Below are 27,928 nucleotides of genomic sequence, written 5' to 3' on the forward strand. Positions count from 1 at the left end.
AAAAAACTTCATATTCTTGAAATTCTTGTCGTGCGAATCTATTGACCCGAGTACTAAACTTCTGTTATTCTATTCTTTCACAAATGGTGAGGACACGCACTACTAGTCAGGATGGACGACCACTAGTACCACCAGCTGTGGCTTCTAGAGGCCGAGGACGCGGTCGTGGTCATGGTAGGGGCAGGGATGTGGCCCACACAACAACTAGGGAAACACTTGTAGATCCACCAGCCGCACCAGTTCAGGATCAGGTCCTAGTTGTGAATGCTCCACCAGCACCAACTCAAGCACCAGTTGTGCCCATTGTGATTCCGGGTCTTCAGGAGGCCTTGGCTCAGATTCTATCAGTATGCACTGGCCTAGCTCAGGCGGTCTCAGTTACTGTAGCCGCAGCTACTTCTCAGGCCAGGGAAGGCAATCAAACTCCCACCGCTCACACACCTGAGCAGGTCATGCAGGGACTTTAGACACTGGAGGCGTATCCAGCCCAACCGGTTGTAGCTGCTTAGGACTATGTAGCTCCTACCATGACAGAGGACTAGCAGCGTAGGTTGGAGAGGTTTAGTAGACTTCAACCTCCGAATTTTAGTGATGTAAAGGGTGAGGATGCCCAGGGTTTCTTGGATAAGTGTTAGAGGATGCTTCGTACAGTGGGTATTCTGGAGACCAGTGGGGTCGCTTTCACTATTTTTCAGTTTTCTAGAGCTGCCTTTACTTGGTGGGATGCTTTTGAGAGGCGTAGACCTGTTGGTGCAGCACTCCTTACCTGGCAACAGTTCTCTGTTCTCTTTTTGGAGAAGTATGTGTCGCAGTCTCGCAGAGAGGAGTTGCACAGGAAGTTTGAGTGGTTGTGTTGGGAAGAGATGATTATGACGCAACATGAGATGAGGTTCTCTGAGTTAGCTCGTCATGCGATTTGTTGGTTCTGATGGATAGGGAGAGGATTAGGAGGTTTGTTGATGGCCTCACTTATCAGCTTCATATTCTCATGACCAGAGAGAGGGTGACTGGTGCTACTTTCGAGGAGGTTGTAGACATTGCTCGTGAGATTGAGTCAGTTTATCGCCAGGAGCAAGATGAGAGGGAGGCCAAAAGGTCTCGAGGATCTGGTAGTTATGGTGGTGCTCCTTCGAGAGATCAGTTTCAGCATGGCAGAGGCTGTCTATTCATGCATGCTCAACCAGCTCGCCCTTGTTATCGTGGGGCGTTATCGGGTCATGGTTCTCATAGTTCTCATCAGGGTCAGTCATCACGTAGTGCCCTTCCATCTCAGAGTTCGTCTCATGCTCCATCAGTTTAGGGCTCTTCTATGCCAGGTGCATCTGCTAGTCATTTTGGTGCTAGGGATTCCCTTTAGTCCCTGTCTCTAGCACCTGAGAGTTGCTATAAGTGTGGAGTGATTGGTCATATATGGAGGTAGTGTCCTCATGGTCTTGCGGGTTCATCTCAACAGAGGAGTCAGCCATCGGCTTCAGCGCCAGTTACTTCACTACTACCCAATAGCCAGCTAGGGGTGGAGGTCAGTCAGATAGAGGTCGTCCCAGAGGGGGAGGTCGATGAGGTGGTGGTCAGGCCTATTTCTATGAACTTTCAGCTAGACCCGATGTTATTGCTTCCGATGCTGTTATTACAGGTATTGTCTTAGTCTGCCATAGAGACGCTTCTGTATTATTTGATCCCGGTTCCACCTTTTCTTTTGTGTCATCATACTTTGCTCATTATTTGGATACGCCCCGTGAGTCTCTTGTTTTACATGTTCATGTATCTACTCCGGTGAGCGATACTATTGTTGTAGACCGTATGTACCAATCATGTGTGGTGACTATTGGGGGTCTGGAGACCCGAGTGGATCTGTTGTTATTATGTATGGTAAACTTCGATGTTATTTTGGGCATGAATTGGCTATCTCTGTGTCGTTCTATTCTAGACTATCATGTTAAGACAGTGACATTGGCTATACCGAGTGTGCCATGGATTGAGTGGCGAGGTTCGACTGATTATGTTCCTAGTAAAGTGATCTCTTTCTTAAGACGGCTTTCAGGACCCAATATGGTCATTTTGAGCTCTTAGTGATGTCCTTTGGGCTGACCAATGCCCCAGCAGCATTCTTGCATTTGATGAATAGCGTGTTGCGGCCTTATCTCGACTTGTTTTTCATAGTCTTCATTGATGATATTCTGGTGTATTCCCGTAGTTAGGAGGAGCGCACGGAGCATTCGAGAGTTGTGTTGTAGATATTGAGGGAGGAGAAGCTTTATGCAAAGTTCTCCAAGTGTGAATTTTGGCTCAGTTCAATGGCTTTCTTGGGGCACGTGTGTCTAGTGAGGGTATTCAGGTTGATCCGAAGAAGATAGAAGTGGTTCAGAGTTGGCCCAGACCGTCCTCAACCACAGAGATTCGTAGCTTTCTTGGTTTAGCGGGTTATTACCGCCGGTTTGTTTAGGGATTTTCATCTATCACATCACCCTTGACCAAGTTGACTCAAAAGGGTGCTTCATTTGTATGGTCGGATAAGTGTGAGGAGAGCTTTCAGAAGCTCAAGATAGCCTTGACCACATCTCCAGTGTTAGTTTTGCCATCAGCTTCAAGTTCATATACTGTTTATTGTGATGCTTCGAGAGTTGGTATTATGTATGTGTTGATGCAAGAGGGTAGAGTTATTGCTTATGCTTCTCGTCAGTTGAAGCCCCATGAGAAGAACTACCCTATTCATGATTTGGAGTTGGCTGCCATTGTTCATGCGTTGAAGATTTGGAGGCATTATTTATATGGTGTATCTTATGAGGTGTTTACTGATCATTGTAGCCTCCAACAGTTGTTTAAACAGAAGGATCTCAATTTGAGGTAGCGAAGATGGTTAGAGTTGCTAAAGGATTATGATATCACTATATTGTACCATTCGGGGAAGGCCAATGTGGTGGCCGATGCTTTAAGCCGAAAGGCGGTGAGTATGGGGAGTTTAGCATATATTCCAGTTGGGGAGAGACCTCTTGCAGTTAATGTTCAGGCCTTGGCTAATCGTTTTGTGAGGTTGGATATTTCGAAGCCCAGTCGGGTATTGGCTTATGTGATTTCTCGGTCTTCTTTATATGATCGCATCAGAGAGCGCCGGTATGATGGTCCTCATTTGTTTGTCCTTAAGGATAAAGTTCAGCACGATGATGCCAGAGATGTGATTATTGGTGATGATGGGGTGTTGAGGATGCAGGGTCGGATTTGTGTGCCTAATGTAGATGGGCTTCGGGAGTTGATTATGGGGAGGACCATAGCTCGCTGTATTTTATTCATCCGGGTGCCATGAATATGTATCAGGATCTGAGACAACATTATTAGTGGAGAAGAATGAAGAAAGACATTGTGGGATTTGTAGCTCGGTGTCTCAATTGTCAGCAAGTGAAATATGAGCATCAGAGACCGGGTGGCTTGCTTTAGCAGATGTATATTCCGGAGTGGAAGTGGGAGAGGATCACTATGGACTTTGTAGTTGGACTCCCATGGACGTTGAAGAAGTTTGATGCTATTTGGGTGATCGCAGATCGGCTGACCAAGTCCGCGCACTTCATTCCTATGTGTACTACCTATTTTTCGGAGCGGTTGGCAGAGATCTATATCCGGGAGATTGTTCGTTTGCATAGTGTCCTAGTTTGCATCATTTCAGATAGGGGCACTCAGTTTACTTTGCAATTTTGGAGGTCTGTACAACGAGAGTTGGGTACTCAGGTTGAGTTGAGCATAGCTTTTCACCCTCAGACGAACGGGCAGTCCGAGCGCACTATTCAGATATTGAAGGACATGTTGCGTGCTTGTGTCATTGATTTCAGAGGGTCATGGGATCAGTTTCTACTGCTTGCAGAGTTTGCTTATAACAACAACTACCAGTCGAGTATTCAGATGGCTTCATATGAGGCTTTGTATGGGAGGTGGTGTAGATCTCCAGTTGATTGGTTTGAGCCGGGTGAGGCTACGCTATTGGGGACAGACTTGGTGCAGGATGCTTTAGAAAAGGTGAAGGTAATTCAGGAGAGGCTTCATACAGCGTAGTCGAGACAAAAGAGTTATACTGACATGAAGGTTCGGGATGTGTCCTACATAGTTGGTGAGAAGGTTCTGTTGAAGGTTTCGCCCATGAAGGGTGTTATGAGATTTGGAAAGAAGGGTAAATTGAGTGTCGGCCCATTAGGCCTTTTGAGGTGCTTCGGAGAATTGGGGAGGTGGCTTATGAGCTTGCTTTGCCACCCAACTTGTCGAGTGTGCATCCAGTATTTCATGTTTCTATGCTCCGGAAGTATATTAGGGATCTATCTCATGTTTTGGATTTCAGCACAATGCAGTTAGATGGTGATTTGACTTATGATGTAGAGCCAGCAGCTATTTTGGAGCATCAGGTTTGAAAGTTGAGATCAAGGGATATAGCTTCAGTGAAAGTACAGTGGAGAGGTCGACCCGTAGATGAGGCTACTTGGGAGACCGAGGGGGAGATGCGGAGCACATATCCTCACTTGTTTGAGGCTTCAAGTATGTTTCTTGACTCGTTCGAGGACGAACGTTTGTTTAAGAGGGGGAGGATATGACGACCCAACCAATCGTCTCGTGAGTTACCGCCCTATTACCCCCATTTCAGCTTTTTATTGCTTTGTTTATCAGTTGTATATGTGATCAGGTTGGTTGGCTCGGGTTCAGAAAGGTTTTGGTAAGGTTGAGACACTTAGTCTCTTTTGAGGAAGCTTAAGTTAGAAAGTCAACCAGATGTGGACTTAAGTGTTAAAGGGCTCGGATGTGAGTTCAGATGGTTCGGATAGCTTCGGGAGGTGATTTGGGACTTATTAGCATGATCGAAATGTGTTTTGGAGGTCCAGAGTGGATTTAGGATTGAATTGGCAAAATTAGAATTTTGGCTTTTTCCGGTTGATAGGTTAGATTTTGATATAGGGGTCGGAATGGAATTCTGGAAGTTGCAATAGTTCCGTTGTGTCATTTGGGATGTGTGTGCAAAATTTCAGGTCATTCGGACGTGGTTTGGTAGACTTTCTGATCAAAAGCATAATTCGGAAGATTTTGGAAACTTAGGCTTAAATCCGAGGTGTTTTGCTTGATTCGCTGTTGTTTGAGGTGTTTTGAAGATTGGTATAAGTTTGGATGGTGGTATATAGTGTGTTTGTGTGTTTGGTGGGTCTCGGGGGCCTCGGGGTGATTTCGGATGGTTGACGGAAAGTTTGGAAGTTGGTTTTGGCAGCTGAAGATGTGCCATTGTTGTCATAACCGCACCTGCGGCTAAGGGACTGCAGGTGCGGTCTCGCAAAAGCGAGTTTGGAGTCGCAGAAGCGGAAAGAGCCTAGGAAGGTAGGAACCACAGAAGCAGTTGAGGAACCGCACATGCGATGGTGGAGGTGCGGATTACGCATCGCAGATGCGGATTTTGGCCACTTAAGTGAGGACCCCAGATGCGGCGTCTTGGGCCACAGGTGTGAAAACCCTGGGCCAGAAGGTATAAAAGCATTCCTTTGCGATTTTTGAGTTGTTCTTCACCATTTCAAGTCAGTTTTGAAGCTTTTTGGGAGATTTTGAAGAAGGAATCAAGGGATATCATCTGGAGGTAAGATTTTTGAGTCTAATAATCGATCCTGTGGCATTATTTCACTGATTTGGCCTAAGATTAATGGAAACTAAGGGTTAAAAATTGGGAAACTAGGGCTTGGTATTGGAGACCTTGACTTGAGGATTTGAGGGGCCATTTGTGGTCGGATTTTGGGATTTTTGATATGTATGAACTCATGGGGAGATAAAGAATCTATCCATGTAAATTTTATCGAATTCCGAGACGTGGGCCTGGGGGTCGGGTTTTGGTTAATATCGGGATTTATGTTGTAAATTAATTATTTTCGCATGGGCTTCGTTCCCTTAGCATATTTTGACATAGTGATTCTGATTTTGGATAGATTCGACGCGAGTTGAGGCTTATTCGAGGGGCAAATGCATCGCGGGCTAGAGCTTGGACCGGATTGAGGTGAGTAATGATTGTAAATGTTGTCCTGAGGGTATGAAACTCTGGATTTCACATGACTGTGTTATATTGAGGTGACGCACATGCTAGATAATGAGCGTGGGGTGCACCGTTGGGGATTGTGACTTAGTCCGTCCCGAATGACTGTTTTACCGCGTATTTGATTGAAAATTGTTTGCTATCATCATGTTTTGGGCTGAATGCCATATTTGGGCCTCGTGCCAGCTATTTGGACCCTTATGGGATTTTTACTGATATTTCCTCACTGTTTTGACTTTATACTTGTACCCAGTCATGCTATATTCTATTATTTTTATAACTCAGTCATGTTTACTCTGTTTTAACACATTAAATGATATTTTAAATGATAATTTGAGTTGAGCATCATGTTTTACTGTTGTCCGAGTGGCTTATGAGATTCTGACTAAGTAAGGCCGAGGGCCTGTGTTGTGAGGATACACTGATTTATTATTATGAGGTTGATGGCCTAAGATTGTACGCCATGAGGTGGCTTGTTGATATGAGGCCGAGAGCTTATTGATTATGCCAAGAGATGTCTTGCTATTGCGCTTGGGCCGTAAGGGGCCCTCCCGGAGTCTGCACACCTCCAGTGAGCGCGGGTACCCATTGTGATATGAGATATAGCCCGAGGGGCTGGTGTTGTTCCATGTGTTGCCCGAGGGGCTAATTTTGTTAGTATTGTGCCTGAGGGGCAGTTCTTTATGTGTTTACCTTTTTTAGCTGCCTGCCATTTACTTGTTTAACTGTTAAAAAGGTATTTTAAAGAAGTTTAAACTGAACTAAGGTGACTTTATATGTTTTCACTATTCCATTGCTTTTACTGGCTTTATATTGCTTCTTTATAGCATGTTGATGTGCCTTTACGTGATTTCTTATCGCTCAGACTTCATTTATTATTATTACTCACTGAGTTGGAGTACTCGCTTACTCCCTGCACCCTGTGTTCAGATTCAAGCGCTTCAGGTCCTGCTAGCAAGTGTTGATTCTTCCAGCTCAGATGGATTCAGAGATTCACTAGGTAGTTGCTCGGCGTTCGCACCCCAATGCTTCTCCCTCTATCTTATTTTCTCTTGTTTTAGTTTTGTAATAAACTATGTACACTCTTTCTATTTTTAATCGGTTAGTAGATGCTCATGACTGGTGATACCCCGATGTCGGACTATGTCTATTCCGCAAATTGTATTATTCACCTTTATTTTGGGATTATTATTATGTTGAAGACTTAATTTATATTATTTTAATGGTTTAAAATGAATTGGGTATGTGTCATCTGGCCTTGTCTTCACGAGAGGCGCTATCATGACCGGGTCTAGGTTTAGGGTCGTGACAATACCTATCTAGCATAGCTATTAACATTGATCTGCTTTGTCCGACATGCAAACAAGGGGAAGAAACAATGCATCATATATTCTGGGAATGTAACATTATTAATAATTTGTGCAGCACTTATGGGATTATACCTCTTCAAATAATAATAACCACTGGATTGATTATGTGAGAACTACTAGCTCCACTTTCTCACATAGATACCTTCAGTAGGAGGATGTCTTTCATTTTGCATTATGGCATATATGAAAAAATAAAAACCACAACAATCATAACAATACCACTTGTCACCAAGAATGGTCCACTATTATTAACCAAGCACTAGAATACAAGCTTATGACTGAAAAAAGTACGAATACCCACAAAGCAATTAGAATAACATGGCATAAGCCCCCAAAGGACTGGTTCAAGTTTACTATAGACGGAACCTTCAACAAAAACAAATGCCAAGGTGAGATTGGTGGTGTAATAAGAAATAGTGTAGGCTCATGGATTATGGCATTCAACAAAAAGGTGTCCACTCTATCTGCTACTCAAGTGGAGCTCCAATCCCTCCAGCAGGGTCTACATGTGATATTGGTTCATTATTTCTAATGGAAATAGAGATATATGCATCGGAGGTGATGAGTATACTAGAAAATGATCACCCAACTAACACTAACTTAGTTAATAATTGCAGGTGGTTGTTGCACCTGGCAAGACAGAAGGGAAAAGTAGCTCTCAAACATAGCTTCAGGCAGGAAAATGAAGTGGCACATGTTTTGGATAGGGAAGCACTAATGCAGTCCAACATAAATAAGTTATGTTTGTTCGCAGCACCTCCACAACCGGCGATGAATAAGTATCAAAGGGACATGGAGGGTTTTCTTGTGTAAAATATATTTTCCCTTATGTGTGCATGTCTGCTCTAGGTAATGGTGATGCCATAGAAGACAATAGTTTTGACATGGGTGCCAACAATGGCAGTTTGGTTTGTAGTATGTCGAGACTTAACGAGTAGATATTAATATATTATCCTTATTGCTCAAAAGAAGAAGAAGAAGTGGCAATGTTATAATCAGACTGGTCTTTTAATTTAGGATGTTTTTTGTGGGGTTCTATGAATCCTAGATTAGCTAGAAGGTTAGAAGAATTGAATTTCTATCCATAAAAGGTTGATATATACACAATAGTTCCTAAGATTTTGTTGATTTCTTGTCATAGATAGATGTTTGCCATTGCTGATGAATTTTGTTTCTGATATTTAGAGTGATTTTTTTGGTTAAAATGATTGATTGTATTTTTAATTAAACAATTAAAATAGATACATGAGAGGGCTGTTAAGATTGTATAGGTCGAAATCTGATCACACGAGAATCAGCGCAAAAAGGAAAGACGAGGGGTCGATTAAGCCGTGGTTGTATCCATAAGACACCATAACAACGAGTATCTCGGCCACGGTCGAGGTTGAACCATCAAAAAGCCTGTATGGCAAAGTACATGTCATGGTATTTAGGGGGGACGACCTAAATTACAATTGCAGATTAGGGTATCCTGGCTAAGGATCGTTGGGTAAAGGGGAATACTTACTATATATATACTAGGTAAGAGAATAAGAGGGGGGCTTTTCTTTTCTTCTTCAAAAAACACAGAAGATGGGAGAATGTTTCTCAGGAAAAAAAAGAGAAGGTTTAGAACTTGGCTGCTGATCTTTGTAATCATCATTATGGAATCAATAAAGATAGATCTCGTAGCTGTTAATGGAATTTCTTCTCTTTTTTCTTTATTCTTACATTACGGAACAATAACGTCAAGAATGTAAGTCCGTAATTTATATTTGGCACCGTTTATAATCTTAAAGCATTTGTGAGCTTAATTATATCCTATTTATTTGCTCAATATTTTTTTATCTAGAGTTAATTATCTTTGGCTAGAATTTATCCACTATTTTCTTGTTAATTCGTTTTAAAGAAAGGTTTAATACCTTTTTGGTAAAACAATTTCGCGCCGTCAGTGGGAATTTTCTATCCAAGATTTTAGTTTCCTCTAGATCTAAAGTTAGATAGAGTTTCACTTCCCGGTTGTCATAGCCTCTCCCTCTCAATATAAACTCCAACTTGAAAAGTTGTAGGCAAGCTTAATTTCACGACCCAAATCGATGGACCGCGACGGGTACCCGGTACCTTACTCAACCAAGTACCAACGTAATATATCTTTTCATGTCATGCTATAATATATAACTAAGTCGGAAGGCTGTCGTGAGATAATTAGAATACAATATGTAATACAACTTATACATAAGACATACGTGCCTATAAGACCAAAATAACCATTCGTATACTGAACATAGGTCGACAAGGCCATACAATCTTTTACATATATTACATCTATCTACAAGCCTCTAAGAATACATAATTTTTATAAAGGTCGGGACAAAGTCCCGCCATACCAAACAATACACGTCTAAATCATACTAACCAAACAAGTAACTCCGAAGCAAATAGAGCGCACCAACATCTTTTGTTGAGCTGATAGCTTACTTGGAGGGATCTTGACTTGTCTATCAAGACCTGCGGGCATAAAACGCAGCATCCCCAGGAAAAAGGGACATCAGTACGAATAATGTACCAAGTATGTAAGACACATAAATAAGTACATAACAGACATGGAAGAAATATAGAGTAAATGACTCAACCTGTAAGTCTGGATAACTCTGTAAATCATGAAAAAATATAGTGTCATGCATATGCGTATGAATGTCATGTCGTGCATAGGTACATGTTTCATAAGATCATCAGGTCTCTGAGGGCATCCCATTATATCATCTAGGCCACTATGGGCAAAATCATCAACATATACCAGCTAATTAGGTGGTGGTGCGTATATAACGACATAACCTTTTCCATATCCCATATACATACATATATATATATATATATATATATATATATATATATATATATATATATGTATGTATGTATACGCGTATATAACGTCATCTGGTCATGGGTCAATATGCATGTATTATTGCATGAAATGCATATGAAATACGTTAATAAAATCTCTCGGTACGTCATAAGACCATTATACCTCTGATTAATATCATGAAATAAAATTTACCAACTTACGAGACCCATGAACAGATGATAGAATAATATGACACATGGGGAATCAAGAACATAAGCATCTCTAGTATTTCTATAAATAGAGTCATTTATGGAAGTTGTGCATTTGCTCATTTCGTTCGTGTCGTATAGATCATGCCAAAAATAAAGAAGGGATAGCCTTAACATATCTGAAGTGATTATCTTGACAATCCCTATAACACACATTGGTTGCAACAACACGTAACGACAGATCGAAGTAGGGAAAAATCCATATGATATTCTTGAGAAGGATTGCATGTACTCCCTTAGAATTGCAAAATCCCATTATTATTACGCAGTGCAATTTCGTATGAATTTCTTTATAAATCTCAGAATTGCCATTCGGTATTGTAACGTAACGTCTTATATATGTTACACCCCATATTTTCGTACGTGAAATTAGACCATAAGTAAATTGATGAAAGCTCTGAAATGAGATGTTAAATCCCGCATTTTTATACGTTAACGTTTCGTCATAAGTTAATCGACGTAAGTTCGGGAATGAGATTGTTTTGAGATTATAAGCACTTTGCTATTTCAAACAAGTAATGAGTAAATTCGTGAAGGTGAGAGTGTAGGCAAATCGAAGAAAATCAATTTTCGTCGAAGTTTGACATTTTGGGATAAAATACGGACCGAGCTAAAAACCTCGTATTTATGAACTAGTGTCATACAAAGTACCACGTGACCGTAATTATAAGATGTATAAAGTGAATTAAAAGTAAGTGGTATTTTAAGTAATTCGAGATGATTCTTAATTATGTGGGTAATTGATTAATTGTTGGATTAGTGAGAAATTACCAAGTTAATTAAGAAATTGGTAATTAATTAAGACATTTTGGATTGTCATTTCGATAAGTATCAAAGTGGCAGCAAAGGATTAGTTATTGTGACTCTTTGGATAAGACTTTCTTTTGAATATAACACCTACACGTAAAAAGTCTTTGGATAAGACTTTCTTTTTTATATAACACCTAAGAACCATTATTTACGTGTAAAAAGTCTTTGGATAAGACTTTGTTTGGATACAACAACTAAGAACCATTCTTTACGCGTAAAAAGTCTTTGGATAAGACATTATTTTGGGCATAACACCAAAATGCATATTAAGTCCGTGTTTACCTTTGTATGGGTTTTTGATTAATGATATAAAACTTGGAGAAATTTTGAAGACACAATAAAAGAAGGCTGAAAGAATTTTTTTGATGATGTAAATTATAAAGTGAATGGTTAGTTGGATAAGAAATAATGTGTTATGATATCGAGAATATCATACGGATTTTTCCCTACTTTGATCCGCCATTACATGTTTCATCGCGATTGGCATGTGTTGGAAGGATTGTCAAGAGAACCGGTTCAGGTATGTTAAGGCTATCCCTTATTTCTTTTAGCATGATCTATACGTCACAAATGAAACGAGCAAATGCACAATTTTCATAAATAACTCTAATCAGAGAAATACTAGGGGTGTCTATATTCTTGATTACCCGTGTGAATTATTATTATATCTTCTATTCATGGGTCTCAGAAAAATACATATTTGATAAAGTTTATCCGAAAGGCATATGGATTTTTATGGCATTCCGAGAAAATCTTATTAATATATTTTCTTATACATTTCATGAATTTATACATGTATATTGACCCATGACCAGATGGCGTAATATACACATATATATGTATATTATATGTATATAGTATATGGGAAAAGATTACGATACTATATACGCATCACCACCTGATCAGCTGGTATACGTTGATGATTTTGCCTACGGTGGCCGAGATGATATGATGGGATACCTTCATAGGCTTGATGATGTTATGAACACATGTACCTATGCACGACATGACATTCATACGTATATGCATGGCACAAAAAATATTTCATGATTTACAGAGTTATCCAGACTTACAGGTTGAATTATTTGCTCTATATTTCTTCCATGTCTTTTACGTACTTATTTATGTGCCTTACATACTCGATACATTATTCATATTGACGTCCCTTTTGCCTGGGGACTCTGCGTTTCATGCTCGCAGGTCTCGATAGACAGGTCGAGAGTCCTCCAAGTAGGCGATCAGCTTAGCTGAAGATGTTGGTGCACTCCATTTGCTCCGGAGTTGCTTGTTTGGTCAGTATGATTTAGATGTATATTGTTTGGTATGGCGGGGCTCTGTCCCTAACTTTATGACAATTACGTATCCTTAGAGGTTTGTAGACAAACGTCATGTACGTAAGAGATTGTATGGCCTTGTCGGCCTATGTTCAGTGTACGAGTGGTTATTTTGGTCTTAGAGCCCATATGTCTTAAGTATAAGTTGGTATTACATGTTGTATTCTACCTATTTCATGTAAGCCTCTCAGGCTCAGTTATCTATGATAGTATGATATGAAAAGATACGTTATGTTGGTACTCTATTGAGTAAGGTACCGAGTATCCGTCGCAGCCCATCAATTTGGATCGTGACAATATAAATCTTCGAGAATTCCCTCACTTCATTCCTTGTCTTTCCTTTCCATATATTTCCTTACTATAAATGACTTTGACAAGCTTTAAAGATAAGATAGATATGGCCAAAATCATTACTTCCTACGTGTAAAAATAGCTTAACATTTGTTCTCCATATGCCTACAGTTTAGCTTGTCTAAAGGCAAGACATTTAATGTCACTCCATTTGCTGTCACATGGGGGGAGGGGATGGGGTATTTGTCCCTACCTACAATTATCCACAATGTCTTAATTACATGGTTAATCTTCCATTAAATTAATAATTAATCAATTACCCACGTAATTAAGACTTATCTCAAATTACTTAAAATATTACTTATTTTTTATACATCATACAATTATGGTCATATGGTACCTTACATGGTACTAGTCCATAACTACGGGGTATTATAGCTTGGACCGTATTTTACCCCAAATTGCCAAACTTCGACGAAGCTCATTTTCCTCTATTTGCTTACCTTCTCTCCTTCACAAATTTTACTTGTCACGTGTTTGAAATAACATAATGCTTATAATCTCAAAATAACCTCAAAATAATCTCATTCCCGGATTTACGTCGATTAACTTACGACGAAACTTTAACATACGAAAATGCGGGATGTAAGATCTCATTCCCGAGTTTTCATCAATTCACTTATGGCATATTTTCACGTATTAAAACATGGAGTGTAACACTATTAAAATAACCAAACCAACCAGGTTCAGATCTTTACATGAAATCGAAATTATGTCTGAAATCTATACAAAATGCACGTCTTGCTGTAGTGATGGGTTTGGTACGTCGTGAATATGAGTTGTCAAACTGAGATTACGGCCACTACGCACTGAGCACGTCTGCAATCCTACTTGCTATATTAACGTTAGATACCGATCTATACTTCCACCTCTAAGGAAGGGACGATAGCTTATTGTGTGATTCGTTGAAATAACCAGCTTGTCCTGCCTTATTTTTGCACCCGTATGTACAGAGTATAACTTATGTACGAAGCATAACTTATGTTTCCCTTATATTTGTGCACATCGGACGGGATCGAACCGGGACTCAAGCTCGAGATCCCAACGGGCAAAGTAAGTTATCATCCCATAAGAAGCCTAGATGCGACTAACAGCGAAGCTCAACATGAGGCTACCAAATCTGAAGTCGTCATTCGAGAACGGGATAAAACAAGTCGTTCTACAACACCCTTCTCTCCTCGCCAAGCTATCAGGTCAACGTAATAGACGATTTTGTTTGGGTTTAACTTGTTATTTTTCTTTTTTGGATTGGGATAGGAACACGAACATTCTCCTAGGTGCGCGAACAAGGAACAAATGCCACCAAAACAACACATCAGGAAAACATTCCATACCATATCATCCAACAGGCAATGGACGAGCAAAACCCCCCACGCTGTATTATATTACAAATGACAAACGGCTCAGAACAAACCGGCATTATTAAGAAACAATCTCCATAACCTGGGACTGGGCGGTGAGACCATGGAACGTACAGTCTCTCCAACACAGGCAGAACGTGAACACGAAAAGCTTGTACGTATGCTCGTCATGGAAATCCTACAATTCAGCCGACTAAATATTACGAATCACAGCTGAACTACGTTCGAATTAATCAAGTCCCAAGGCACCCCAAAAGCCTAATCAGTAAATTCATCATCCGTCCCGTCAACGGTCTCTCCAGGACGAGCAATGAAGGAACTAGATAGACTGGGACTCACCTCGACACATACATAAACTATACAACAATGCATGATACTCTCCGATAAAAGCAAGATTAGATAAACCGGGACTCACCTTGACACATGCATAGACAATGCAACAACTAGTAACATTCTCTAATAAAAGCAAGACAGCATGCAACATTCTTACCACTCTACCGGCCCCCGGCCATTGTCAAGTGAAAGTTAAGTTCGACCTCATTTGAAATAACAAGTCAAAGTTTGACCTCATTCGAACCCATAACAGGTTACAGTTTGACCTCGCTCAAATTTACACCCTTACGCCTCCCGACCATCGCTAAGCGAAAATTAAATTCGACCTTGTTCAAATTAACAAGTCAAAGTTCGACCTCGTTCGAACCCATAATGGGTTATAGTTCGACCTCGCTCGAATTACACCTTTACGGCCTTCGGCCATCGCTAAGAGAAAGTTAAATTCGACCTCGTTCGAATTAATAAGTCAAAGTTCTACCTCGTTCGAACCCATAACGGGTTACAGTTCGACCTAGCTCGAATTTACACCCTTATGGCCCTCGGCCATTACCAAGCGAAAGTTAAATTCGACCTTGTTCGAATTAACATGTCAAAGTTCAACCTCGTTCGAACCCATGACGGGTTACAGTTTGACTTCGCTTGAATTTACACCCTTACGACCCTTGACCATCGCCAAACAAAAGTTAAATTCGACCTCGTTCGAATTAACAAGTCAATGTTCAACCTCGTTCGAACCCAAAATGGGTTACAGTTCGACCTCGATCGAATTTACACCCTTACGGCCCCCGGCCATCGACAAGCGAAAGTAAAACTTTGACCTCGCTCGAATTACAAGTCCAAACTGACTTCGCCCTAGTTGGCAAGTCAGAATTCGACCTCGCTCGAATTTACAAGTCAAAACTGACTTCGCCCAAAAGTTAAATACTACCTCGTTCGAATTAACAAGTCAAAGTTTGATCTCGTTCGAACTCATAATGGGTTACAGTTCGACCACGCTTGCATTTACATCCTTACGTCCCCCGGCCATCGCCAAGCGAAAGTTAAATTCAACCTCGTTCGAATTAACAAGTCAAAGTTTGACCTCATTCGAACCCATAATGGGTTACACTTTGACGCCGCTCGAATTTACAACCTTACGGCCCCCGACCATCGATAAGCGGAAGTAAAACTTCGACCTCGCTCGAATTTACAAGACCAAACTGACTTCGACCAAGTTGGCAAATCAGATTTCGACCTTGCTCGAATTGACAAGTCCAAACTGACTTCGCCAAAGTTGGCAAGTCAGAATTCTACCTCGCTCGGATTTACAAGTCAAAACTGACTTTGCTTAAGTTAGTAAGGCAAAATTCGACCTCGATCGAATTAACAAGTCCAAACTGACTCCGCTCAAGATGAAATTCGACCCCGCTCGGGTTAACAAAGTCAAGTTCAAATTAGCAGGTCGAATTCGCTGCTCGAATCAACTACTAAAAATCAGGGACTCATCGCGGGGAAATTTCAACAAAAAAAGAGAAGAGAAAGAAAGTCAAAAGATATGCAACCGACGACAAACCAACTATCTTATTCAGAAGATGTACATACGCAACAACATTGTACAAAAGGCCAAAAGCGGGCCCCCGTAAAAAGTAAAAACAAGCAACAATAAAAAAACAAAAAAAACAAAGTACAAAAGCTACAAAAACTTCACTCGGCCTCATCTCCACCACCATCCTCTCCAGCATCGTCATTATCAGAAGGAAGATCGTCTTCAATCTCAGCACCCCTACCGGCCTCCGGTGTCGCAGGGTCATAACCATAGGCAAGACGCGAGTGCCTTCACCCGAGCATCTTCAAAAGAGGCCTCAAGAACGCTCCCCACCTCCCACAAAGCCTTATATATATATATATATATATATATATATATATATATATATATATATATATATATATATATATCTTGTTGGGCCTCAAAATGGACCCATAGCTCGTACAAACGACGGGGGACAGCAGCAGAGGCAGATTCTTGAGGGAAGCCCTGATCCAACAGCTGCGCTTTCTCGGCCTCGAGAGCCACAACTTGGTCTCCTAGTTTCGAGGAATCCCACTCAAGCTCATTGATCCACTCCACGAGCCTTGCCTCTTTCAGTGTGGTCTTCGCCCTCTCGGCTTCCCGCTCCGACCTGAGGACGCGGATAGTGTCTTCCAGCGCCGCTACCCTCGCCAAAACCGCCACTCGAGCTCCCTCGGCCCTCTCCAACTCGGCCACTTTCCTTTCCAGCTCAGTCACCTTTTCCGTCCACTCTGCACTCAGATCGGCAACTCTAGTGGCATTCTGCTCAAGCTCGGCTCGCAAAGATAACACATTCGCCTGAAGGTCCTCACATTTCGCCGCAACTCTTTTGCCCACCTCAAGCTCATCGTCTTTGGCCCTAAGCATCCCCTCGAGCTCGCTACATCTAGGGATAGACCGCATCAGATCCTCGTCCCTCTTTTCCAACTCCTCCTTGAGGGATTGAGCATTACCGCCTGCCCTAAGCTACGCGTGCATCTCACGGCACCTGTCGCGATACCGGCGATACTTTGTGGCCAATTTTAGAAAGGCATCGGCTTGTGTCTCAGCCCGACGAGCACTCTTGATCTCCAGCATGTAAGTCTAAAAAAAGGAAAATGTCATGCTCCAAGTTCGGGGAGCGCGACCGGCGCTCAACCGAGTGAACCCGGCCGAGCAAGCCTATTGAAACTTCCTACCCAACTCACTTATGATCAAAATAAGACATGATTTCTTTAATTAGACATTAGGAGATCATACAAGAACATTACTAAGACATTTCATTAATTATATCATTATTAAGTTTCGAAATACATACCTTACTATTTAGTGGAACAAGAATCTATAGCACAACATAATCCATTAACCTTCCCAATACCCATATACAACGCACATAAATGTCTACGGAGCCTCTAAGTAGATACAAAAGGAGTGCTACAAAAGTGCCCGCAACAAGGCCCTAGCTATACCTCAAAATATGATAAGAAGGTGAACATAAGATACAAAATATACAGGACCCCGAAATAATGTGGGGCTCACCAAGTCATCTGGAAAAAGGATGCGCCACTAGCTGCGATCAACACTATCTGCTACGGAGCCACCTACATCCATTTAAAGATGTAGTGCCCCCGAAAAAAGGGACGTTAGTACTGTCGAATAGTACTAGTATGTAGAGCTAAACATCAATCTTAATAGAATGAACAATGAAATAAAAGGTAAACAGTCATGATATACAACAAGAGCTTCAAACACATGCGAAAAACATCAAGTAAGGATCACACAATATCTGGTTAAGTTTCCATAGTATTTAGGTTTGATAATCTTAGTGACATTCGCCACAATCCACAATACCACAGTATTCCTACACGGAGTCCGATCTCGACCCGACCGGCTAGGTCATCTCATTTGAGACATCAACCATTTCCACAATTTCAATCAATCGATCCAGCACAATTACTACCATGTGTGTGGCATGGTGTCCGATCACGGACGATCGGCTAGGCCATCTCACTTAAGACATCAACCATTCAATTGTTCATCTCAATTCACATTTCCTTCCCATCTTTCATTACATAGCACGAGTATCCTCATTTATTAAATCATTCTTGGCACTTGGTCATATCTTACAATTCAAGTTTCATTTTTTATACATTCAATAACATTATCATCTACATAAATAAGGCCTATCATGTAAGTCATGCATACACATAGGGAAGGCATGGAAAATCTTAATCGTACGAAAGTTTTTCATACAAATAGTATAGCAGGCTTTATTTGATTCTTGACATGAATTCTTGACCTTTCTCAACACATATATTCCACATTTAAACACATTCTCAAATAGCATGACGACATGATAAACATTTAGAGCAATCATTGAACATAAATCTTTCAACACAACATGTTAGGGCAACAATTCTAGTATGATCAATTTAGGGACTTACACCAATTACATGTACACCAAAGGTTCGATCCTAAGAAGAAGGGGGGTTATCCATACATACCTCAATTGAGCTTTTCCTTAATTACTACAATGTTCCGGAATGCTCGCAACTTCAATCTATTTTAGCAATGTAGCACAACCCATAATTAGGAAAATGATCATAATCTTAGCTCACTTGAGCATTTTATCAAACATTATGTGTTCGTTAAGGTTTTATGGTTCTTTTATGGAAGATTACACCAACCCATTCCCCATATTTCTCTATCTTTGATTTACAATTCCCCCACATCTTCTAAGAACACATGCATACAATTGTGATCACCCTTATCCCCATGAATTATCTCACTAATGGCCCATTTTAGCTATGTTTGGAATTAAGAGCTGGGATGGTGAAGTCTTACCTCTTAGGATGAAGATTTAGGTGCCTCACTTGAATATCTTCAAAGTTTTAAGTGATAATTGAAGTATTATTTTATGAAGATTTGGCCCTCCCTCTAGAACTCTCTCTCCCTCTAGAAATATCAGAAAATATGTTCAAAATGGTCAAAAATGGGTGTTTTAATGGAATGGGGTCGGGTTTTAAAAGTTAGAAAATAGGAGCTCCGACATAAATATGCAATCGCATATGTGACCACATAATGGCTATGCGGCCCGCAAAATGACCGCGAAAGTGGCCCTCAAGGACCTCAATTTTTTGCCTGGGTTTGCGGCCAATATGCAGTCCACAAACCTGTTCTGCGGTCGCATAATGCGCCGCAGAATCTCCCTTCACAAAAGTCCAAGGACAAATGTGCGAAAAGAATGCCATCCACATAATGGATATGCGATCGCATAATGGACCGTGAAAATGACATCAAAATTGGCCCAAAAGACTGCCTCACTTTGCGGCCATTATGCGGCCCGCAGAGTGATTATGCGGCCGCATAATGGGCCGCAGAAATGCATACTTCTGCGAACTTTTTAACTTTTTAATGCACAGTTCAATGCGCAGTTCAACAATCTCTAACACATAATCTTAACTTGGCATCACAATATTCCGATTTTTAGGAAAAATATTACGGGGCCTTACATGAGAGGAAGAATCAGCGAAAGCAAATGACATAAAACAATGATAATAGCAAAAGAAAACTCACCCTCAAGGCCATCCTAGCCACGCCGCGTGACATATCGGAATCACTAATCTCCCAAGAGACCTGCTTTCAGCGCCAGAGCATAGAAGGTCAAATTGGGGTACCAACTCCACCGTGTCCTCCAACAGGTTAAACTCTGATGGAATTTCGAACACACGAGAAAGACCTTCTTCCCTCATATCGACCCTGGTAAAGCCTTCCTCTAACATCCTCATGTCCTCAGGATCGATGTCAAAATCAGATTCGTAATCATCTACGACCACGCCCTTCAACCTTTCATTAGCCGAAAAGGGGCACGCGGCCCTGCCGAGATGACGATGGAATGCTCGGAACAATCGCGGCGGCCCCCAAACTCTGTCCCCCTACCACAGTGTCCTCTTCCACGATCGAAACAGGCGTCGCCTCCACACCGAGGCCAGTATCACTGCCAGCTTCAGATATCGTCAAAGTAGGATCGCCCCTCGAGGACGTCTCAACTAAAGACACCCCCTCTGACAACCTTCGCCTCTTTGATGGCGCTTCTTCGCAACAGTCACGAGAAGGTTCGTTTGTTGAACGAATTATGGGAACCTGAGTGTCTGACCAAGGAGCAACCTCCAAACAAACAGGTTCAATAGAGGACGCAGTCCACCGAACAACCAAACTTTGGACGCTCTCATCCACAGTTGCCCTTGGAACGGGCCAGGCAGAAGAAGCTGGTTGACGGAAAGCAAGGACAGGAGCCCTGGCCCTTCTCGTCCCTCTCCGACCTGCCAATGAGAGATTCGACCAAACAAAGATATTAGATAAAGAAAAAGATAGAGCAAAGAATAAAGCAAATAAAGTCGAAGTTAGTCGACTTACCAGCGGAGGGTTTGCGCTTGAACCTCTCGTGGAAAGGCGCCCACTTGCGGATTCCCATCGTGTGGGGCAGAATCGAGCTCACCCATTCGCGAATATTGGCAACTTGCGGAGGAGGTACTCTCTCGGCTGCAAAAACAAAAACAAACACTCGACGAGTTCATTGAAGGGAGATGACCAACAACCATTTTAAGAAAAAATATATAATATAATAAAAGGAAAGGGAGACCTACGGGCAAAATTCCACGCCTCAGGAAACCCCGCAGGGTTCGATACCACGTGCTCTGTTCAGACATAGAAGAAGTTCTCCCAAAAGAAGCGATTGGCCTTGTCATCCATCTTCACCACCAAACCCTTGGTTCCTCGGTGATGCATGTGAATCTCGTGCCCCTATGAAAAAGGGGGCAAAGAGGTGAAGCATGTGTTGTAGAGAAATTCCCCGATCATCCAGTTCTGCGTACCTGACAAGCATAAGGAAGAGCTTATATACGTACGAAGAGAGTTGAGCCGGACACACCTCGTAGAAGCGGCATAAGTCCACCGCCAAGGAGGGAAGGGGAAACATGTATCCGATGACAAATAGATATGCGTAAAATGTGCAGTAGCCCGGGCGGTGTATATGCATTATATCACGACCCGTCGGAACTAGTTCAATGTGGTCAGGGATTCCCTATTTGGCTTTGAATGCCGTGAGCACCGCAACATCCATCTAGAGAGAACAGGTTCCGGCTTATCCCTAGAAGATCTATTGAAGTCAGTCCTCGCCTTCCCTAGGCGGGGAATCACCTCATCTACCCTCGGAAAACTCTCGTCCTCCACCAGATCTACTCCCTCTTGGAGTAGGGGTATATCATTTTTTGGCACTGGAGCACCAACGGCTCTATCAGGGTTAGAGGATGCACTAGCCATCTCTTCTTTGATTGCGAGAATCGGGAATAATAAGGGAAAAAAGGTAAAGGCCACAAGAATTATTAACAAAGAGGGAAATGTGAGAAACTGAAGGAGAAGAAGAAAAGCTGCGAAAATCTCTCTTGAGTGATTGGGAATCACAACATTCAAATGTAAGATTTTTCCCCATTTATAGGGGTATAAGTACCCTGAGCGGGAAAACCAAACGCCACCATTTTGAAAACGGAAAGGGCACGGAAAACGATGCGATACATAGAAAACGTATGCCATAATGACACATGATGAGTTTTAATGACATTCTGAACTGAAGTGGTGGTCTGATGCAACTCCCGAAATGTCACATCGCTACCTCGCCATGAGGTATTCACCCATCGCCCAGAGTGCTCAGACTTCTCACAAGTTTTCTTATCGACGAAGTCTGCCCATCGAACTCGCCCAAAGACGACCTCAATACGCGGAGGGACTAACTGTATAGGTCGATATCTGACTACATGAGAATCGGCGCAAAAAGGAATGGCGAGGAGACGATTAAGTCGTGGTTGTATCCATAAGGCACCATAACGACGAGTATCTCGGCCACGACCGAGGTTGAACTATCAGAAAGCCTGTATGGTGAAGTACATGTCATGGCATTTAGGGGGGACGACCTAAAGTACAATTGGCATATTAGAGTATCCTGGCTAAGGACCGCTGGGGTAAAGGGGAATACTTGCTATATATATAATAGGTAAGAGAATAAGGGGAGCTTTTCTTTTCTTCTTCAAAAAACACAGAAGAACGGGAGAATGTTTCTCAGGAAAAACAAGAGAAGGTTTAGAACTTGGCTGCTGATTTTTGTAATCATCATTATGGAATCAATAAAGATAGATTCCTTAGTTGTTAATGACATTCCTTCTCTTTCTTCTTTATTCTTACATTACGGAACAGTAACGTCAAGAATATAAGCCCGTCATTTATATTTGATACCGTTTATAATATTAAAGAGTTTATGAGCTTAATTATATCATATTTTCTTGCTCAATATTCTTTGATCTAGAGTTAATTATCTTTGGCTAAGATTTATCCTCTATTTTCTTGTTAATTCGTTTTAAAGAAAGGTTTAATACTTTTTTGGTAAAACAAAGATCCCCTATTAAATTCGGAAATTGAGTTAAAGTATTAATGCTGTTACTATTACAATCCAAAACAAGCCTAGAAAAAATGGTTCCTAAGAATTATGCCCAAAAAACTTTATTCGCAAATAACAGAGGAACTAGCAATGCGGTCTAACTTGCCAGTTAATTAGTTGCTAACTGGTGTTGGGGCCTTCTGTTCCAACATGCAGTTTTTTTATGTTGCAGTACTTTTTTCTCAATTTGCAATTAAAATATTTTTATTACCAATGCTGTTTTTGAATACACCACACTAAAGCATGGGTCAAGCAGTGGACTAGAGGCCGAGAGCATCAGCGGAATGTGCGTCCCAATACACAGAAATACTCAATAGAAATTCCAATGTCAGTACTCCCATTGCTTTATCATAAAGAGTCTGGTCGAGAACTTATACTAAAAAAAAAAATTTGGGTAAATAAATTACATTACAAATTCTCCTTTCACACAAGAGGGTTGCTCTGATAGTAAGCAACCTTCACTTTCAACTAAGAGGTTGTGAGTTCGAGTCACCTTAAGAGCAGGGTGGAGAGTTCTTGGAGGGAAACGTTGATGTTGTTATTCTTGTCCAGATCTTATTGTGTTCACCGATGTTAGTTGCTTGTTTGTGAATATTAAGCATATTTCTATCTCATGACAAAGACATAAGTTAATGAAAAATTTAAGAGCCACAATTTTTTTTCTTTCTGTTTGAATTCAATCTTTGCTTGATTTTTCTTTTCAAATTTCAATCAAAACATGTCCACACCATCAAGATTTATAATATAATGATATCGATGAAAATGTCCCACAAAATAGGTTATATTTCCTTTTGTATTCAAACATCAACACTCGCCTTTTTAAGGTAAAATTTTATTCCCATTCAATGTTTATATTAAAATACTAATTTAATTACTTAAATAAATTGAAATTCCAAATATTTTATACTAGAATTGTCAGATAGTTTAAAAGTAAGTAGAAATTAGGACTAAACAAAATACGGAGTATGTTAATCCTTTTTCATGTGGACACATGAGCTGCGTTAGATAAACTAAACGGTAAAATTGCGAGTAATGATTAAATTTCCTTGACGAAATCAAAGTCAGATAAAACGACGCCGTTATAAATCATTTTCTGTTTTTCCTTCATTCGGATTCGGATCGTACCAGACTTGGGATTCCACATAATTTGCAAAGAGGAAGTCAGGTGTAAATCAGAAGGAAAGCTCAAAAAAACTAAAAAAAAGAAATAAGAAAGCAAAAAGGAGGAGCGTGAAAATTGAGCAAAAGGCTCACTAAAGAACACTCTCATTATAGTGTTGTTCACGAGAAAAAGCTTACCCCAGCTCTCTTTTTCTACATATATATATATATATATATATATATATATATATATATATATATATATATATATATATATACTGTATACAAAGAGCAAGTGTCTGCATGTATTGAGAAGAAGGAGTGCAGAAATAAGATGAATAAAGCTAGAAAGAAAAAGGGGATCTTTTTTTGAATCTGGGTATCTCCCCAAATGCCTTTTCTTTATCTTCCTTTTTGAGCATTAAACTATGGCGGACAATTTCTGTTTCTTCACCAAGGTAATGTGTTTTTATTTGTTTAACATTCTTGCTTCTTCTATATATCATTTTGTTTTTATATTTTATCTGGAATGATATACAGAACAGTGGGTAATGTTATTTTTAAAATCTTTTTTTCCCTGAAAGTTTCTTCCTTTGCCTTTTATACACAAGTTCAACTGTATGTAATGTTATGACAACTCGAGCTGTGTTGATCTGGGTTTTTCTCAATCGCTAGTGTTTCCTCAAATTTGAGCTTTTCACTTCTTATGTCATATTATTAGTTTCTATTTCTTGTATCTTTCCTCTTTTGTTGAGTGTGACAGTAAATTTTGATTAGCTTGTATCTTGCATTCCAATTTGATGAAAACCTACCTAGATTCCCTTGTCTTTTGTTTTGCTCTAATAAATTTGGAGGCGAACTTATTTTGTTGAAACCCTTTAGGAAAATTGGATGTACCAACACGAAATATAAAATCACAAGCATTTTAACTTCTGATTCAATTCCAGGATACTTTCATCATAAAGCCACCAAAGAAATCTCCATTGCTGCTGAGAATGGTGGTCTTATTTTTTGCAATGATATGTGGAATTTATATATGTTCAATTTGTCTGAAACAAATTGGTTCGCGTTCCAGTGGACCGGTCACCAGTGTTCATGTGGTTGAAAGGCCATGTGAGGCGGCAAATATTGAACCGTCAGAAAAACATTATCTGCACTTCCCCAAGCCAAAAACTTTTAGTCGGTGAGACATTGACAATCTGTTTGTATGTTTTAGTATCTCATTGTGGATAAAATTACTGACTAAATCCTGCTTTATCAGGGCTGAGTGTGCTTGCAATCCTGTAAGGTTTTTCGCAATTTTGTCCACTCAGAGGTCTGGTAGTGGATGGTTTGAAACATTATTGAACAGCCATATGAATATAAGCTCTAATGGGGAGATTTTTTCTGTTAAAGCCCGGAAAAGTAATGCATCAACGATTTTGGAAACATTGGACAAACTCTATAACCTAGACTTTTTGACCAGCGCTTCCAAGAATGAATGCACAGCTGCAGTTGGTCTGAAGTGGATGCTTAATCAGGTGGGTGACGTTTTTAATATTCTATTTGTCATGTCTGTTCCTAAATATGTGATCACGAGAACATAACTACGTAGAGAACATAGCTGTGATTCATAGAAAACCTTCTGTAAACTCGATTCATTTTATCAACATTGTGTGCTAGTCGTCAGTGATTTATATAGTTGATATATGAGGTTGCTTCTTGAGTTCTCAAACGTGAAGTTGGCATGTTTGTCTATCATCTGAATTTGCTCTTTTCATTAAGCTGTCATTTCGGTTGTATAAACACATAATTTTGATTAAGGAATTAAAAGAGGGGAAGATTGTTGGTGGAATTTCACAATGGAGTATTCAGTACCTAGCTGTGTTAGCTCGTCTTGAAACGTTTCTTTTCTTCTTCGTATGTTGGTTCATATGTGAAACATGCTAGCTTTGTTTTCAGAATTTTGGGTCGATGTCTTTTACTTATACTCATTCTCTCATTCACTAAACTGTATGTATGTGTTTGAATATGTAGTTATCATGTCTCAATTCTGAACTTGCATAATTAGTTAAGTTATGATGGTTTCTTATCACTTGTCTGCTGCTTTAATATGGTATATAGTAGATGGAACAGTAGTACCGGAATAATGAGTAAGATAGGGACTCGGAATCCTTTGCTCGAACGAAACCAGATCATGCGGAATCATATGGAATATTTGATGTTGATATTTTGTACCATGCTAAATTACCAATCCTGAAGTACTACAAGCATTGTGATTTCAGGAAAGAAAAGTATATGATGTGTATTTTAGTAGAAAAATACGAAGTTCCCAGATACAATCCTATGGATATGTAAGATACAGATTTCCAATCCTAGCAAGAAAGGGAGGGAAACAGATACTCAATTTAAGTGATAAACATAATTTCATACTCGATCTCATGGATACATATAGGAGTAGTATTTTGCGGAAAGCCATATCCGATGTCATCATTGATCCACCCATGTACAATGGAAACTAGGTAGAAAAAAATTGTGAAAATTGGTCTCCATGATACATCACCTTATGAATAACTAAATCATGTAAAAATTGGTCTACACGATACATTACCTTGTGAAGAACTAGATCATGTAAACTCTGAAATTACCTTATGCTTTGGTGGCTTGGTTCCTCATGTCATGGTTATGGATCATGATGGACTGCATGGGCATTTCTATGTTATTACAGGGTCTATTGCAGCATCATGAGGAAATTGTTGAGTACTTCAAAAGGAGAGGAGTTTCTGCAATTTTTCTCTTCAGAAGAAATCTTTTGCGCAGAATGGTTTCGATACTAGCAAATTCCTATGATCAGAATGCTAAGATGTTAAACGGAACCCATAAGTCTCATGTGCATTCTCCTGTGGAGGTCAGTCTGATAAATCCCTATGATGTAGAGACACGTGCTTATGTCTTCATACTGTCCTAAGCAATCATGTTTTGCAGGCTGAGATACTCGCAAGTTACAAGCCTACGATAAACACAACCACGTTGATCGCTAACCTAAACCAAGTACAGGATATGGCTGCTAACGCTTTGGAATACTTTAAGAGCACTCGGCATATAATCTTGTTCTATGAGGACATAATAAAAAATCGGACTGTAAGATATTGCATATTCTACTATATCCCTGATGTTTTGGTTCTCTTGTGAGGAAGTTCGTTTTATACGCCTACTTCCTATCGTTTTGTCACAGATACTGAATGATGTGCAAGATTTCCTGAAGGTTCCAAGAATGGACCTCCATAGTCGTCAAGTGAAGATACACAAGGGGCCATTGTCTTCCCAAGTTGAAAATTGGAGCGATGTTGAAAAGACGCTCAAGGGAACATCTTATGAAAGCTTCCTACACGCAGATTACAAAATATAAATGTGCAGTCCTTGTGTATATGTAGCTTGCGTTGTTTAACTTTATTCTTTCATTATTTATGTGTAAAACAGAAGCTAAAAGGGGAACTTCTGGTTAAGATTTTGGTTGCAGCAGGCTGTCTTCGAGTTCCCCTTGTTTCAGGTAATCAATTTTGGGTATGTATTTGACTCTTCATGTTAAATAGGTTTTCTAAGCCAACAACAACAACAACCTAGTGGAATCCCACAAGTGGGGTCTGGAGAAGGTAATGTGTACACAAACCTTACCCCTACCTGGGGAGATAGATAGGTTGTTTTCGAAAGACCCTCGGCTCAAGAGGAAGGAGGTTTTCTAAGCTGAATGAATGAAATTAGCAATTTTGATCTCGAACCTTTTCTTCTCCCATCATTTTGGAATTATGATATTAATTCAATGTGGCATTGCATTTTCCACTGTAGGTAAATCACACATGTGACATAGTCCATAGTGCTCATAACCGAATTAGAGAACCGTGAGGCTTAATTGGCCACCATGTAAAGAATGAGTAAAGTTGGTGAAAATGTACCTGGAAAAAAGCAATAGATCAAAACAACCAAATGTTTAGCATTCATTGCCTTCATTTGATGCTAGTACCTAGAGTTTTGATCTTACCAGCTTAATCATCAAATTTGTTTGTATCCACCAACCTAGTATGGCGTAAAATAGAAGAAGAGAAGTCTAAACGATTTAAGTTTTTTTTTTTAAAATCTG

The 27,928-nt window shown here is 40.3% G+C and overlaps 1 protein-coding gene across 1 annotated transcript; it reads left to right on the forward strand.

Moving 5' to 3' along the window:
• The first annotated feature begins 23,949 nt into the window (after positions 1-23,949).
• On the forward strand, positions 23,950-27,583 carry LOC107804812 (uncharacterized). Its single transcript, XM_016628746.2, has 6 exons — positions 23,950-24,269; positions 24,759-24,994; positions 25,073-25,331; positions 26,519-26,698; positions 26,776-26,931; positions 27,026-27,583. The coding sequence occupies exons 1-6, from the start codon at positions 24,240-24,242 to the stop codon at positions 27,197-27,199; spliced, it is 1,035 nt and encodes a 344-aa protein (XP_016484232.2). The 5' UTR covers positions 23,950-24,239; the 3' UTR covers positions 27,200-27,583.
• Positions 27,584-27,928: the final 345 nt, after the last annotated feature.

The sequence above is a fragment of the Nicotiana tabacum genome, chromosome 7, assembly GCF_000715075.1.
Source record: "Nicotiana tabacum cultivar K326 chromosome 7, ASM71507v2, whole genome shotgun sequence".
In the NCBI taxonomy this organism is placed as follows: Eukaryota; Viridiplantae; Streptophyta; class Magnoliopsida; order Solanales; family Solanaceae; genus Nicotiana; species Nicotiana tabacum.